The sequence below is a fragment of the Oryctolagus cuniculus genome, chromosome 10 (genome assembly GCF_964237555.1).
Source record: "Oryctolagus cuniculus chromosome 10, mOryCun1.1, whole genome shotgun sequence".
NCBI classification, from domain to species: domain Eukaryota; kingdom Metazoa; phylum Chordata; class Mammalia; order Lagomorpha; family Leporidae; genus Oryctolagus; species Oryctolagus cuniculus.
In genome coordinates, this window is record NC_091441.1 from 56,203,859 (window position 1) to 56,221,454 (window position 17,596).

Sequence of the window (17,596 nt, forward strand, 5' to 3'; positions counted from 1 at the left end):
CGTTGCGGCACAGTGGGACTATGACTATGACTATGTCATTCCTTTGCTCCTTAAGTTATAAAAAAAAAAAATTCATCCATCTTAGCCTGGCTTCCAATGACTATTCCCCTGCCCACAACTGGCTCACCTCCTGCCACTCATGGAATTTTAACATTTTATAGTTCTAAAAAAGTCCAAAGTGGTAAGTTTTTACACATATCATGCTGTGCACTCCCCCTTACTTTTCCCTTCTTTTCCTTTTCACCTTCGTTCTTGATGTTCCCTGAATTCGAAATGCCCTTTCTCCAACCCTACATACAACATGTGTCCCCTCATCATTAAAGACCAGGTTCCTCCAGGAATTCACTCTTGATTATTCCCTAACATGCAGGCTGCAGTACCTTGAGAATATCTTAATATAGGCTCTTCCCCCACCCTCCAGGTTAGACTACAGGGACATCAGTGGTCAGGATTCAGTCTTAATTTATCTTTGTATCCTCAGTTCCTATTCACAGCAGGTGCCCAAGAAATGTTTGTTGAACTGAATCAAATTGCTTTGTTTCTTTTGTGTGCCAAATATAATCCCCTGATTCTTGCAGTTGGAACACAGAGAACACAAACTTTGTACAGTAATACACTACTGTAGATAGCCCACTGGCAGGTGGAAGCAGCTTCTGTTTTATTCTATCAATTTGTCAAATTGCACACAAGTCTTTTATACACTAAGTATTTATCAAAGAAACATAAGTGAGGAAAACATCACCTGCAGGAAATGTCTTCCCTATAACCTGCAAAGATAAAGCCAGTGGTTTCACAACATTCTTATTCCGGGTCAGGTCCTGAGCTCCACTTAAATTGATTGCAGAATTAGCTGGACTGAGAATTGGCGAATCTTTAAAATGAAAGAGGTTGTTTAAATTAGCAACCGTTTATATATGCAGGGAGGAAGTTAATTCAACAAGTGTGAGTTGAGAAAAAGTAGGCTGTAAAATTTCAGTTTTTTCCTTGAACTATTCGGAAAGTCAATTTCTCTGTATTTACTTTTTATTATTTTTAAATTTATTTCATAAACACTGGAAGGTACTATGTGCTTTGTGTTATTCTAAGCACGTAATATGAATTCACACAATTCCTATAACAACACTGAGGTAGCATTACTACCTTAAGTAGCAGTAGTCACTCAGTCAAGTCAGATGCCCTGTCACCAAGGATACCATCATGCTCCACAGAAAACTGTTTCCACAGTTTCCCTCAAAACCATATTTTTTTTTAATTTAAAAAAGAATTTATTTACTTCAGAGGCACAGTTACATACAGAGAGAAGGAGAGACAGAGAAAAAGGTTTTCCATCCACTGGTTCACTCCCCAGATGGCCACAATGGCCGGAGTGGGCCAATCCGAAGCCAGGAGCCAAGAGCTTCTTCCTTGTCTCCCAAGTGGGTGTGGGGGCCCAAGCACTGAGACCATCTTCCACTGCTTTCCTAGGTGTATTAGTAATGAGCTGGATTGGAAGAGGAACAGCAGGGTCATGAACCAGCGCCCATATAGGACGCTGGCACCACAAGTGGAGGCTTAGCCTACAATGCTACAGTGCCGGCCCCAAAACATATTTTGGCATATTTATCTCTATCTAGAATGAGTCTGCCATTTAAAAAGTATCATACCAACTAACTCATTGTAATTTAGGAGAAGAACTTTTCTCTAAAACAAAGCTACTTTAATTTTGGAATAATCTAGAATTATTTTACTGCATTACCAGTACATCCACAGGATCACTCCCATGTATTTGGATTCAGATAATAATAGAAATTGCAAAAATCACATGCTGTTTCAGAGGTTGGCTATGGGAGAGATGAAAGCTCAGGCTAATTGGAGTTTTCTGAAACGAGTAGTCTCACAGTCCCTACCTCTGCTCTGGCAGAATAGCTAGATCAGTTAACACAGGAAAGTATCACAGGGACTATTATACTCGAAGCGCTCTAAAGAACAGGATACTGATGATACTACACTAGAAATTTCTTTTTAAAAAACTATTACTCTGGGGCCGGTACTGTGGCATAGCAGGTTAAGCAACTGCCTGCAATGCTGGCATCCCATATGGGCACCAGTTAGAATCACAGCTGCTCTACTTCTCATCCAGCTCCCTGCTAATGCACCTAGGAAAGGAGTAGAAGATGGTCCAGGTACTTGGGCCCCTGCATCCACGTGGGAGACCTAGAAGAAGCTCCTGGCTCCTGGCTTTGGCCTGGCCATTGCCCTCTTTGGGGAGTGAACCAGCAGATGGAACATCTCTCTCTCTCTCTCTGTCTCCCTCTCTCTGTGTAACTCTGCCTTTCAATTAAATAAATCCTCAAAAAACAAAACACTATTACTCATACCATAGCATGATTCCTAATTCATTTAATCTGTGCTTCCCCTAAGAAATCAAAAGAATTAAATAGTTCCCTGCTGACGGGAATTTTACGGTTCTTCTTACCACCAGGGAGTGATGACAAGGGCTGTGGGAAGAACAGAGGCTAGCAAATACCAGTACAACATCACAAGCTTGTAGGAAACTGAAGGCAGCTGTTTTTTTTTGTTTTTTTTTTTTTTCTTTTTTTTTTCACGTCTTAACAAGAGAGCCTTACACAAGAGGTATCCCGAATAAGTTTGTTGTGCCATTACAAGTGTTGGACATTATGTTTCAGGCCACAATCATGTTGTCTGGAACAAGATTAGTAGCCAATTATACTGATTTATCCCTATAATTTTTTCATATCTCTGACAGTCCAGATAAACACATAGGTAAAATCTGGTAATAAATTATGAAGAGTGGTAATTCACCTTGTTTTTTCTTCCTTCCTTCCATTCATTCATTCTTTTTTCAAGATTTATTCATTTTGGGGGCCAGTGCTATGGTGCGGTGGCTTAACCTGCTACACTACTGCACTGGCCTCTCTCTCGCTCTCCTTTTTTTTTAAAGATTTATTTTAAAGTTAGAGTTACACAGAAGAGAAAAGGAAAGGCAGAGAGAGAGAGGTCTTCCATCCGCTGGTTCACTCCCCCGATGGCCGCAACAGCCAGAGCTGCAGTGATCCGAAGGTAGGAGCCAGGAGCTTCTTCTGGGTTTCCTACATGGGTGCAAGGGCCCAAAGACTTGGGCCATCTTCTACTGCTTTCCCAGGCCACAGCAGAGAGCTGGATCAGAAGTGGAGCAGCCGGGACTCAAACGGGTGCCCATATGGGATGCCAGCCTTGCAGGCAGCGGCTTTACCTGCTACGACACAGTGCTGCCCCACCTTTTTTTTTTTTTTTTTAAGATTTATTTATTTATTTGAAAGTCAGAATTATGGGGAGGGGTGGGGAGAAGGAGAGAGAGACAGAGAGAGGGACAGAGAGAGACAGAGATTTTCCATCCACTGGTTTACTCCCCAGATAGCCACAATGGCCAGGGCTGGACCAGGCCAAACCCAGGAGCCTCATCTCCATGTCCCACATAGGTGCAGCGGCCCATAGACTTGGGCCATCTTCCACTGCTTTCCCCAGGGCATCAATAGGGAACTGGATCTGAAGTGGAGCAGCCAGGACACAAATCATATGGGTTGGCAGCATCACAGGTGGCAGCTTTACCTGCTGCACCACAATGCAGGCCTCACCTTATTTATTCAAATGAATAAAAGCATAGACCAATATTTTTAAATAATGAAAGGTTCCAAAATTAATGTACAGAAATAAGTCTTCATGTATATTAACAATCTATTGTTAACATGCATAGGAATAAGCTTAATCAGTAAGTATGCAACTATATGAAAAAAATTTATATTTCTGAACACAGTGTCTAAGGATTGTCTTAAAACACTGAAGAGGCAGTAAGATTAAGTAATAATTGCCCTGTGTTGATAATCATTGGAGCCTATTCTATCTGTTTGAAGTTTTCTTATTAGGCATACTTAACATTTTTTAAGTGCTTCTGAAGTTCATAAAAATAGGCCTGAGTAAACATGAACACACAACCATGTTTCCAAACAGGAATATTCAAAGTAAAAAATATGCCAATCAGGGAGACAATTAGGCTTAGTTGTTGAGACACTGGTTGGGATGCCCATATGAGAATGAATTCCTGGAATTCACTTCCTGCTAATACATACCCTGTAAGGCAGTGGTAATGGCTCAAGTAATTGGGTCCCTACCACCCAGAGGAGACCTGGACTGTGTTCCTGATTCCTCGCTGTGGCCTGGCCCAACCCTAGCTGATGCAGGCATTTGGGGAGTAAACCAAGGGACAGGCAACCCTTCGATCTATGTCTGTTTGTCTGTCTCTATCTCACTGTCTCTCAAATGAACAAGTTTTTAAAATTTAAATAAGCCAAATAATATTACTGAACTAGTATTAGAATTATATAATATTTTAACTAGGCAAACTTATGTTACATTGATATGAAAAAATAAGCATACAATAAATGGCTGCAAACATCCTTAAAAAAATTAGAAGCTACATGATATAATATGATATGTTATAAAACTTCAGTGAATAATACACTGGGGTCTGGGTGCATTAGACAAACAGGAGAATGGAACAAAAAAAGATTGTAAGAAATAGATGCAGGAGGCCGGCGCCGCGGCTCACTAGGCTAATCCTCCGCCTTGCGGCGCTGGCACACCGGGTTCTAGTCCCGGACGGGGCGCCGGATTCTGTCCCAGTTGCCCCTCTTCCAGGCCAGCTCTCTGCTGTGGCCAGGGAGTGCAGTGGAGGATGGCCCAAGTACTTGGGCCCTGCACCCCATGGGAGACCAGGAGAAGCACCTGGCTCCTGCCATCGGATCAGCGCGGTGCGCCGGCCACAGCGTGCAGGTCGCGGCAGCCATTGGCCATTGGAGGGTGAACCAACGGCAAAGGAAGACCTTTCTCTCTCTCTCTCTCACTGTCCACTCTGCCTGTCAAAAAAAAAAAAAAAAAAAAAAAAAAAAAAAAAAAAGAAATAGATGCAGGGATAGGTTTTTGGCCTGGAAGTTAAGATGCTCATATCCCATTTGGAAGACCTGGGTTAGATATCCAGCTTTGATTCCTAAGGCCAGCTTCCTGCTAATTCAGATTCTGGGAAGAAGCAGTCATGGCTCAAGTGATTGGGTTCCTGCCACCCACACTAGAGACCTAGGTTGAGTACCTGGCTCCTTGCTTCAGCCCCTGGCCTGGACTGGAACCACTGAGGACAACTGGGGAATGAACCAGTAGATAGGAGCATACTCTTGTGCACACGTGCACACATACACACTCTCTCTCTTTCTCTCTCGTGCCTCTTTGCCATAGATTAACCATCTCATTGATTGTTTAAAAAAATAAATAGATGTAAAAACATACACAAGAATTTAATATAATATGAAGATGGCACCTCAAATTAGGAATGTAGATGAACTATTCTAGAAATTGTGTTGAGGGGGACCAGTGCGGTGGCACAGCAGGTTAAAGCCCTGGTCTTCAGTGTCAGCATCCCAAATGGATTTCCATATAGGTGCTCGTTTGAGACTCGGCTGCTCCATTTCCGATTCAGCTCTCTGCTATGGCCTGAGAAAGCAGTGGAAGATGGCCCAAGTGCTTGGGCCCTTGCACCCATGTGGGAGACCTGGAAGAAGCTCCTGGCTCCTGGCTTTGGATTGGTGCAGCTCCAGCCACTGGGGCCATTTGAGGAGTGAACTAGCAGATGGAAGACCTCTTGTTCTCTCTCTCTCTCTCTCTGCCTCTCTGTAACTTTGCCTTTCAAATAAATAAATCTAAGAAAACAGTCGACCTTAAGGCAAAAATTAGAGAAAAAAGAAAAACAGTTTATAAAGATAAGAAGGTGAATCTACCAGGAAAACATTATTATAACATATATACATCTAACAATAGGATTTCAGATATATGAAGCAAAAATTGATAGAACTTAAGGGAGAAATTAAGGGAGAAATATCCATTTAAAAATAATAGTTGAAGACTCCAATAATCAATTTTCAATAATGGAAAGAACAACATGAAGAATATCAACAACAAAACAGATGAATTTAACAACAATATAAAGCAACTAGACCTAGTTGATATCAGTAGGAGTAGGACATTCCCTCAAGAAAAGAAGAATATCTGTTGTTTAAAAGGACACAGGAAATATCGTCCAGGATAAGCCACATGTTAGCCCATAAAACAAGCCTCAGTGAACCTCAAAGAACTGAAATCAAACAAATATATTCTCTGATCTCAGCAGAATGAAATGAGCAATCAGTAACAGAAGAAAACTGAGAAATTCACAGACACATGGAAATTAACTAACATACTCCTAAATAACCAATGGGTCAAATAAATCACAAAGGAAATTAGATATGGGGTGTCACTAAAGAAGTCCTATATATTTATGGTTGTAACTGCATATATCAAAAAGAACGATTCAAATCAGTAGCCTTAAGAAACTAAAGAACAGCAAACTAAACCTAAAGCAAACAGCAAGAAGAAAATAACAAAGTCTAGAGCAGAAATGAATGAAGTAGGGACTGGAGAAATAGTAGTGAAAATCAATCAAATGTTTATTGAATGAAACAACAAAATTGACAAACTTTTAGCTATATAAAGAAAAAAATGAAATACAGTAAATGCTATGAACAATTCATGCCACTGTTCTGGGCTGAATTTTCTCTGCCCAACTTTCCTATGCTGAAGCCTTAACTCTATACCTTAGAACCTGACTAGCCAGCGCCGTGGCTCAATAGGCTAATCCTCCACCTTGCGGCGCCGGCACACCGGGTTCTAGTCCCGGTCGGGGCTCCGGATTCTGTCCCGGTTGCCCCTCTTCCAGGCCAGCTCTCTGCTATGGCCAGGGAGTGCAGTGGAGGATGGCCCAGGTGCTTGGGCCCTGCACCCCATGGGAGACCAGGAAAAGCACCTGGATCCTGGCTCCTGCCATCGGATCAGCGCGGTGCGCCAGCTGCAGCGGCGGCCATTGGAGGGTGAACCAACGGCAAAGGAAGACCTTTCTCTCTGTCTCTCTCTCTCTCACTGTCCACTCTGCCTGTCAAAAAATAAAAAAAAATTAAAAAAAAAATAAATAAATTAAAAAAAAAAAAAGAAAAGATTAAGAACCTGACTGTATTTGGAGATGACTTGGTCTTTGAAAAAGTACCCAAGGTTAAATGAGGTCATAGAGTGGGCCCTAATCCACCATGACTGCTGTCCTACAAAGAAAGGAGAGATGTCAGGGAGGTGCATGTGCACGTCAGCCATGGGAAAACACAAGAATACAAGTCATGGGGAGATATCCTTGCCCTGTAAATACAAAGACTGTGAGAAAATAAGTTTCTGTTGTTCAAGCCACTCATTCTTAGTACTTGGCTAAGGCAGCCCCGTAAACTAATACAGTCATCAGATTAGACAACTCTAACTAAATAATTAGAATGGAAATGGACTCATTTCCAGAACAGAAATAAGCCAGATTAACTCAAGAAAAGACAAAAAGTCTGAATAGGCCTATCACAGGTAAAGATTGAGTTTGTCAAAAAACAATAAGACAGGGGCCGGCATTGTGGCATAGCCTGTGATACTGGCATCCCACATGGTTGTTGGTTTATGTCCTGGCTGCTCCACTTCCAATCAAGCTCCCTGCTAATGGTCTGGGAAAAGCAGCAGGAGGTGACCCAAGTGTTTGGGCCCTGCCACCATATGGGAGACCCGGATGAAGCTCCTGACTCCTGGCTTCGGCCTGGCCCAGGCCTGGCTGTTGTGGGGAATGAACCAGCAGGTGGAAGATCTCCTTGTGTATGTCTTTCTCTTTCTGTAACTCTGATTTTCAAATAAATAAGTAAATCTTAAAAAAAAAAAAAGCAGTAAGACAAAAAAAAAAATCCCACAACTATCTATAAATAAAAGTCCAGGCTCAGAATGTTTCACTAGTGAAGTCTACCAATATTTAAGGAAGTGATACCACTCCTTCACAAACTCTTCCCAAAAAGAGACAGGAGGGAATATTTCCCAATTCATCTTCTAAGGCCAATATCAAAATCTTCTAAAGCTTAACCTGCTGGGCCTCAATGCCCATTGCAAAAGTACTTCTTAAATATACAAAGTATTTATTCAGTTTTAGATAATATATATTGATTTCAAATGTTAATTCCATTCCAATGAAACTGCTTCTGGAAAATTATCAATGATATAATTCCCAAATCCAAGAGACATTTTTCAGTACTTATTATACTGAATCTTACCACTACATTTACATATTTAGTCCACAGTTCTTATTTTAGCACTTACCATGTGTCATGAACCTTACTAGGATAAAATGGGTAAAATGGCAAACAAGGTAAGTACTGTCTTTATATAATTCTTCTTCTGTCTACCAAAGTACTGGTGTTCTCCATACCTTTTATTTATTTCAACAATGTGATTCCATGGTTCCATTTTTAATTTCTGAAAATTTATTTGATTTTATTATATCTTTATTTAATTAACATTTAAATTATAGGACATATAAATGATAGAAAGAAAAGAAGTACAGAGAAGCAGTAGATAAGGTCAGAGTGAACTTTCCAAAATACAAATACTATTTTATGTTATACCGTAATCTTTACCACCTTGCACATGCGTATGGTAGTATTTGTATAGCTAGCATTTAACACTAGTGGTTTGATTATTTAGGAGCAGGGCTGAATGTCCAAAATGTGGTCCCCTGTGATCTTGCCCTGAGAGGACTTTGAGCCACAGGATTGTGAGGCTACTGAGCAGAACCTAGTGCTTAGGTAGTAAGCTGCACTCAGCATCTGCACCTCTCCAAGGCCACTTTCTCTCTGTCAGTAATTTCATATCCACATAAAGGGGGAACTTTAAGCATGGGAAGATTCACCAGCTTGAAAAATTCCTTGAGCAAGTCACAGCTCTGCTGTCTATGCTATAGTAGTTTACAACTTCTTGTTTCTTCCACCAGGTCATGAGCTCCTGAGGGCATTCTCAGCTGTCTGGACAATGTCTGTCACAGTGTGGCTTAAGAAATAAAATGGAAAAAGGCCAAATTAATCTTCTTATCCACTTTATACAAGAGTGCAGTAACTCTGTTTAGCCCCAAATCACAGCAGTTCAATAACTCTGTTAGCCTCAAATCATGGGGGGTGGGGGGGAAGCTTCTATATAAAGGGAGCCAATTAAGTAGCAAGAAGAAAGAGTGAGTCTTAATCTTAGCCACTTACTAGCTCTTTTCTTTGCCAGATATGAGGGTACTTTGAAAAGTTCATGGAATATGGAATCAAAAGATAAGTTTATTTTGGTGCAAAAGGTTTTGAAACCCATAGACCCATAGTTTTTTCATAATACACATTTTCCATGAACTTTTTGAAAAACTCTAATATGCATGGATTTAAAAATTTTTGCACCCGGCCGGCACCGCGGCTCACTAGGCAGATCCTCTGCCTATGGTGCCGGCACCCCGGGTTCTAGTCCGCCGAATCTAGGCGCTGGATTCTGTCCCTGTTGCTCTTCTTCCAGTCCAGCTCTCTGCTGTGGCCGGGAAGGCAGTGGAGGATGCCCCAAGTGCTTGGGCCCTGCACCCGCATGGGAGACCAGGAGGAAGCACCTGGCTCCTGGCTTCGGATCGGCGCAGCACGCCGGCAGCAGCACGCCAGCCGTAGCGGCCATTTTGGGGGTGAATCAACGGAAGAAAGACCTTTCTCTCTGTCTCTTTCTCTCACTGTCTAACTCTGCCTGTCAAAAAAATAAAAAATGTTTGCACCCAAATAAACTTAATTTTTAATTGCTTTTTCACGAACTTTTTGAAGTACACTCATAATAACTCTCCTTGGAATCTGTTTCATGATATGTAAAATGTTACTAAATACAGGAACCAAGACTATACCTAGAATACAGTAGGCATTCAATACATATTTGATTTGCTAAATCTTGATAAAGTTTTCCAGATAATCAAGAATTTAAGTTTTTAAGAGCCCTCTTTTTGCCCTTGACACCTAAGTAAGATATAGACTCTAGGAGTGGGCATTTATCCTAGCAGCCAAGATGCTGGTTTAAAGAGTTCACATCTCATTTTGGAGGCCTCAGTTCAGGTTCCAACTCTGTTCCTGATCCCAGCTTCCTACTAATGCACACCTTGGGAAGTAGCAGGTTATGGCTCAAGTACTTTTGTGCTGGCCATCCATATAGGAGACCTGTATTAAGTTCCTAGTGCCTGGCTCCAGCATGGACCAGTCCCAGACACTTAGGGAGTGAACCAGCAGATGAGAGCTGTCTGTCTCTCTCATTAAAAAAAAAAAAAAAAAAAAAAAGAGTAGTTATAATAATTCGCTTATTTCCTGTGTAAAATACATTGGACTTATTTTCTTTTTTAATAGAAAGCTTTTATTTAATAAATATACATTTTGTAAGTACAACTTTTGGATTATAGCGGTTCTTCCCATATCCACCCTTCTACCTGCAAACCAACCCATCTCCTACTCCCTCTCCCATCCCATTCTTCATTAAGATTCATTTTTAATTATCATTATATACAGAAGATCAACTCTATACTAAGTAAAGATTTCAACAGTTTGCACCCACACAGACACACACAGTATAAAGTACTGTTTGAAGACTAGTTTTACTGTTAATTCTTATAGTACAACACATTAAGGACAGAGGTCTTACATGGGGAGCAAGTGCACAGTGACTTATGTTGTTGATTCAAGAATTTACACTCTTATTTATGATGTTAGTAATCACCCGAGGCTCTTGTCATGAGCTGCCAAAGCTATGGAAGTCTCTTGAGTTCACAAACTCTGACATTATTTAGACAAGGCTATAATCAAAGTGGAAGTTCTCTCTTCCCTTCAGAGAAAGGTACCTCCTTCTTTGATGGTCCCTTCTTTCTACCGGGATCTCACTCACAGAGATCTTACATGTAGGTCATTTGTTGCCACAGTGTCTTGGCTTTCCATGCCTGAAATGCCCTCATGGGCTTTTTAGCCAGATCCGAATGTCTTAAGGGCTGATTCTGAGGCCAGAGTGCTGTTTAGGGCATTTGTCATTCTATGAGTCTGCTGTGTATCCTGCTTCCCATGTTGGATCATTCTCTCCTTTTTAGTTCTATCAATTATTATTAGCAGACACTGGTCTTATTTATGTGATCCCTTTGACAATTAACCCTATCTTTATGATCAATTATGAACTTAAACTGACCACTTGCATTGTACCTGCCAACGAGCCCCATGGCAAGTTTTTAGCTTTACCCTTAGGGGTAAGCACTGGACTTATTTTCACAAAGAACAATTAGAGTAATTACTCATAATATAGACACTATAATTTTATTATTGCACTCCGGCTGCACCAGTTATTCATGTTAGCTATATTTTCTTTTGATTCAATTGAACTAGTATTCAAAATAAGTACATGAGGTCCTGCATTGTGGAGTAGTGGAATACATCAACACTTGAGATGCTGGCATCCCATATCAGAGCACTGATTTGAGTCACAGCTGCTCTGCTTCTGATCTAGCTTCCTGCTAGTGTTCCTGGGAAGGCAGCAGAAGACTGCCTAAGTACTTGGGCCCCTGCCACCCATGTGGGAGACCTGGAGCTCCTGCCTTTAGCCTGGCCCAGATCTGGCTATTGGACCATTTGGGGAGCCAACCAGCAGATGGAAGATCTCTGTCTCTCCCTGTCTGTTGCTCTGCCTTTCAAATAGATAATAAATAAGCCTTTTAAATTTTTTATTTTTGTTTAAGATTTATTTACTTATTTGAAAGGCAGAGTTACAGAGAGAGAGAGAGGTTGGGGGGGGAGACAGAGGGAGAGATCTTCCATTTGCTGGTTCACTCCCAAAATTGGTGCAATGGCTGGAGGCGGGCCAGGTGGAAGCCAGGAGCCTGAAGCCTCTTAGAGGTCTCCCTTGTTGGGGGCAATGGGCCATCTTCTATCACCTTCCCAGGAGTATTATCAGGGAGCCAGATCAGAAGTGGAGCAGCCACAATTTGAACTGGCTCCCATATGGGATACTGGCACTGCAGGTAGCAGCTTAACCTGCTGTGCCACAGCGCTAGGCCCATAAATGTCTTTAATAAAAACAAGGATATATCGCTCCTTTAAACTTAATATTAAATCAAACTGTCCTAACCAATTCTTATGCTGCTGATTTTTAAAAATAGCCTTATTGAAGTATAATTGACAACAAACTTCACATACTTAAGTACACACTTTGTAAGTTCTGATGTATGTTTATGCCCATGAAACCATCACCACATTCAAAACAGTGAATTTTTAAATTTATTTATTATCCTCAAGTTTCCTTATGATTCTGTGGTTCCTCCCTGTGCTTTCTGTCACTGCAGATGACTGTTTCCTAGAGCTTCATATGGAATGATTTAAACAGTGTTAGTTTTTTTTTAGGTTACTTTTTTTTTCACTAGTCAAATTTATCTTGACATTCATCACATAATTATGAATATAATAGCTCATTATTGTCTACTGGTGACTAGCATTACATTGCATGGATATATAACCATTTATTTATCCATTCACCTTTCGGTGGACATTTAGATTGTTTCTAGTTTGGTACTATTACAAAGAAAATTGCTATGAATATTATATATAAGCATTTGTATGGACATATATTCTTTTTCTCTTGGGTAAATCCCAAGGAGTGAGAGGGATGGGCCATATGGCAGGTGTATATTTAACTTTTTAAGAAGCTGTCAATCCCCTGCCCCAAAGTGATTTTACTATTCTGTGTTGTCAGCAATGATTAGGGTTTCACTTTAACTCTATTCTCACCAAATAGATAATATGGTATAGTGAGTCTTTTAATTTTATTCATTCTAGTGAGTGTGTAATGGTATTATTTAAGTTTGAATTTTCCTAATGATTAATGGCACAGGACATCTTTTCATGTTGCTTAATCACTATCTTTATATCTTGTCCCATTTAAAAACTTGGGTTGCTTTCTTATTTTTTGACCTTTAAAGGTCTTTATTCTGGACACAATTCCTTTGTATGCTTTGGAAAGAATTTCTCTCAGGCTGTGGTTTCTCATTTCACTCTTATAACAGTATCTTCTAAGGATAAGTTTTTAAGTTAATGAAATCTAATTTATTGATTTGTTCTTTTATGGATTGTGCTTTTGGTAATACTACTAAGAAATCTTGCCTAAGCCAGGTCACAAATATTTTTTCATGTTTTCTTCTAGATGTTTTATAGTTTTAGGTTTTACATTTTGATCTATCGCCCATTTAATTTTTGTATGTCGTGTGAGATAAGGATCAAAGTTTCATGCGTTTATATGTGGACATCCAATTATTCCAGAAAGGTTATCCTTTCTTTACTGCATTGTCTTTGTGCCTTTGAAAAACACAGCAGTAAACTCATGTCTGGGTTTATTTCTAGACTTCCTATTTGTGCCATTGAACAGAATATTATGCATCTTTATGCCAGTACAATGTTGTTTTGGTTACTGTAGCTTTATAATATTTCTTGAAAATATTGTTAGCTTTACAACTTACTTTCTTTTTCAAGTTGTTTTGGCTATTATAAGTCCACCAGCTTTCCATATGAATTTTAAAATCAATGTGCCAATTTCCAGGGGGGCAGGCATTTGTCCTGGTGGTTAAGGTGCCAGTTAGTATGCTTGCAGTCCACATTAGAGCGCCTGGGTTCAACTCCTGGCTCCTGTTTCTGATTCCAGCTTTCTAATAATACAAACCCTAGGAGTCAACAGCAATGGTTCAAGTAGTTGGGATCCTGCCACCCATAAGCATGATCTGGATTGAGTTCCCAGCTCCTTACTGTTGCCCCTCTGCTATTGTGGGCATTCGGAGAATAAAATAGCAAATGGAGTTCTCTCTGTCTCTCTCTCTCTCTCTCTGCCTCTCAAATAAATTTTAAAGATATTTAAAAATTTCTACCTATAATAGGGACTGGCACTGTGGTGCAGTGGGTTAAAGCCCCAGTCTGCAGCACTGGCATCACATATGGGGACAGTTTTGAGTCCAGGCTGTTCTTCTTCTGATCCAGCTCTCTGCTATGATGTGAGAAAGCAGTAGTAGATGGCCCAACTCCTTGGGCCCCTGCACTCATGTGGGAGACCCGGAAGAAGCTCCTGGGTCCTGGCTTTGGATCAGCCCAGCTTCGGCCTTTGCAGCCATATGGAGAGTGAACCAGCAGATGGAAAATCTCTCTTTGCCTCTGACTCCTCTAACTCTTTCAAATAAATAAATCTTCTAAAAAAGATTCTAGTTAATACAAATCAATACACAAAAGCATAGTTGTATTTCTGTAAACTGTCAGCAAACAGATATGAAATGCACTTTAAAAACATTTATGATAGCACCAAAATATTAAGTATCTGGGAATTTTGTGAATGGGATCTCTGATCAACTTCCATTATTACCATAGTGTTTTCTTTTTTTCTAATTTATTTTTATTGATAGACAAAAGCTTGGGGCTGGTGCTGTGGCATAGCAGGTAAAGCTGCCATCTGCAGTGCCGGAATCCCATATGGGCACTGGTTCAAGTCCTGGCTGCTCTACTTCTAATCCAACTCTCTGCTGTGGCCCTGGGAAAGCAGTAGAAGATGTTCCAGGTCCTTGGGAGCCCTGTACCCACATGGGAGACCTGGAGGTATCTCCTGGCTTTGAATCAGCTAAGCTCTGTCTATTGTGATCATTTTGGAGTGAACCAATGAAATCGAAGACCTCTCTCTCTCCAGTTCTACCTCTCTCTGTAACTCTGTCTTTCAAATAAATAAAATAAATCTTTAAAAAATTTCTACCAATAATAAAAATTCTGGGATTTAGATTGGGATTTTGTTGAATCTAAAGGTCAATTTGGAGAGAGGTGACATTTAAGTTAGTTGAGTCTTCCAATCCAAAACAAGAGGAATCTCTACAATGTATGTAAGTCTTCTTTTCTCAGCAATACTTTTTAGTTTTCAGGGTAGAATACTTTCACACCTTTTTTCAGATTTATTTCTAATATTTCATATTTTATACTATTATAAATGCTATCAGTTTTTCATGTTTTGATTCCCAATAGTTTATTGATGGCATATAGAAATGCAATTGATATTTGTATATTGTTCTTGTATCCTGCAATGTTGTTAAGTTCACTTAGTAGTTCTAAAGGCATCTTCTGTAGATTTTATTGAATTTTCTATATAGATGATCACAAGGTCTTTAAAAGATAGTTTACTTCTTCAATTCTTTAATCAGTAAGTATGTAAGCTGTTTTTTTTTTTTAATTCTCTTAGCTGATTGAAGAAGTTCCCTTAGTTTTCTAGTTTATTATTTTTATTAGGAAAAGTTGTTGGATTCAGTCAAATGCTTTTTTCTGTATCTGTGAGATAAATATATGGCTTTACTTTTTAGCTTATTAACATGATAAACTGGTTGATGTTCAAGTGTTAAACCAACCATCCATGCATCGCTGAGTTAAACTCTACTTGGTCCTAATGTATTACCCTTTAACATATTGTTGGATTCAATAAAATTTTATCAGGAAATTTTGCATTTATTTCATGAGGGACATTGTTTTGAGTTTTTTTTTTTGTCTTGAGAAATCTGATTTTAGTGTCAAGGAAATGCTGGTCTCATAGAATGAATTTGCTTAAAAACATTAAAAAATTATTTTCATTTTATTTGAGAGACAGAGACAGAGATGGAGATAGACAAAGATCTTTCATTTGCTACTTTATTCCCTATATGCTCAGAAAGCTGGTGCTGGCCCAGTCCATAGCCAGGAACTCATAATTCCATCTGGGTCTCCCAAGTGGGTGGCAGGGACCCAAGCACTTGAGACCATCATCTGCTGCCTCCAGGCTGTGTATTAGCAGGAAGCTGGGATAGGAACCAGATTCAGAATTAAATCCAGGTATACTTCATGCTCTTCAATTTTTTGGAAGAGTTTGTGTAGAATTGATATTATTTCACCCTTAAATGCCTGATGGAGATTATTGGTAAAGCTATCTGGGCCTGGAATTTTTTTTGAAGAAAGGTTTTTAACCACATTTCCAATGTATTTACTAGATATAAGGCTATTCAGATTATTTATTTCTTCTGACATAAGCTTTTATAATTAGAGTCTTTCAAGGAATTTATTCATTTTTTCTAAACTATCAAATTATCAAATTTATTGTCAAAAAAGTCTTATTATCTTAATATTCTTTTTTTTTTTTTTTTTTTTTTTTACAGGCAGAGTGGATAGTGAGAGAGAAAGACAGAGAGAAAGGTCTTCCTTTGCCATTGGTTCACCCTCCAATGGCCAATGGCTGCCGCGACCTGCACGCTGTGGCCGGCGCACCGCGCTGATCCGATGGCAGGAGCCAGGTGCTTCTCCTGGTCTCCCATGGGGTGCAGGGCCCAAGGACTTGTGCCATCCTCCACTGCACTCCCGGGCTACAGCAGAGAGCTGGCCTGGAAGAGGAGCAACCGGAACAGAATCTGGCACCCCGACCGGGACTAGAACCCGGTGTGCCGGCGCCGCAAGGCGGAGGATTAGCCTAGTGAGCCATGGCACCGGCTTTATTCTTTTAATACTATATGAACTTTTAGTAATAGTACCTCTCTCGTTCCAATTTTGATATTCTGTATCTTCCTTCTTCTTTTCCTACCAATGTAGGTAGAGGTTTATCAATTGCATTAACATTTCTCAAAGAATCAGTTTCTGATTTTTATGATTTTTTCTTTTCATTTTCTGTTTTCTAGTTTAATATTTGCCACTTGGGTCTTTCTTCTGTTTGCTTCTGTTTGGGTTTGATCAGCTTTTCTTTTTCCCAGTTTCTTAAGGTAGAAGCTGGGTTCACTGAATTGAGACTTTTTTTTCCTAATATAGGTTTTCGTGCTATAACTATCATTCTAAATACTACTTAAGTGGTAGCCACAAATTCTGATATGTTGTTTTTTCATTTTGTCCTAATTCAAAATATTGCTAATTTCTTGACTTCTCTGTTGGTCCACCGGTTACTCAAAAGTGTGTTATTTATTTTTCCAATATCTGGGGATTTTTTTCCCCAGAGATCTTTCTGTAATTGATTTCTAACTTAATTTTATTTTATTTTTAAAAAGATTTATTTATTTGAGAGGCAGAGTTAGAGAGAGAGAAAGGGAGAGGTCTTCCATCTGCTGGTTCACTCTCCAAATGGCCTCAACAGCTGGAACTGGGAAGATCCAAAGCCAGAATCCAGAAGTTTCTTCAGGGTCTCTCATATGGGTGCAGGGTCCCAAGCACTTGGGCCATCTTCTGCTGCTTTCCCAGGCCATACACAGGGGAGCTAGATTGGAAGTGGAGCAGCCAAGACTCAAAACAGCACCCATATGGCATGCCAGTGCCGCAGGAGGAGGCTTAACCTATTATGCCACAATGCCGCCACCAATTTCTAACTTAAATTCTCTTTACACAAAGAACATAACTTATGATTTGAATTCACTAAAGTTAAGAATTGTTTTATGGCCCATAAGTATAAGGTTGTGCTTATTTTTTCTCATCTGCATATAACATGTGTTTTCTTCTCTCTGATTTGGTAAAATTCCTATGAACTTGAAGAAAATTTGTATTCTGTTATGGGGTACAGTGATCTATGAGAAGTCTTCAAAAAGTTTGTAGGGGGCTGGTGCTGTGGTACAGCGGGTTAATGCCCTGGCCTGAAGCGCCGGCATCCC

At 40.0% G+C, this 17,596-nt stretch overlaps 1 protein-coding gene and 1 long non-coding RNA gene across 4 annotated transcripts in view; one reads left to right on the forward strand and one right to left on the reverse strand.

Moving 5' to 3' along the window:
• GREB1L (GREB1 like retinoic acid receptor coactivator) overlaps positions 1 to 17,596 on the reverse strand; it is a 288,635-nt gene that overhangs the window by 84,853 nt on the left and 186,186 nt on the right. For 2 of the 3 annotated variants that reach the window (XM_051852063.2, XM_051852060.2), the window contains exon 9: positions 743 to 871. The exons of the other annotated variant lie outside the window; for it this stretch is intronic. In XM_051852063.2, coding sequence (XP_051708023.1) covers positions 743 to 871 — 129 coding nt within the window. The remainder of the gene's footprint in view (positions 1 to 742; positions 872 to 17,596) is intronic. 3 annotated transcript variants of the gene reach the window in all.
• LOC108177133 (uncharacterized) overlaps positions 1 to 17,596 on the forward strand; it is a 39,900-nt gene that overhangs the window by 16,288 nt on the left and 6,016 nt on the right. The gene's annotated exons all lie outside the window — the stretch shown is intronic.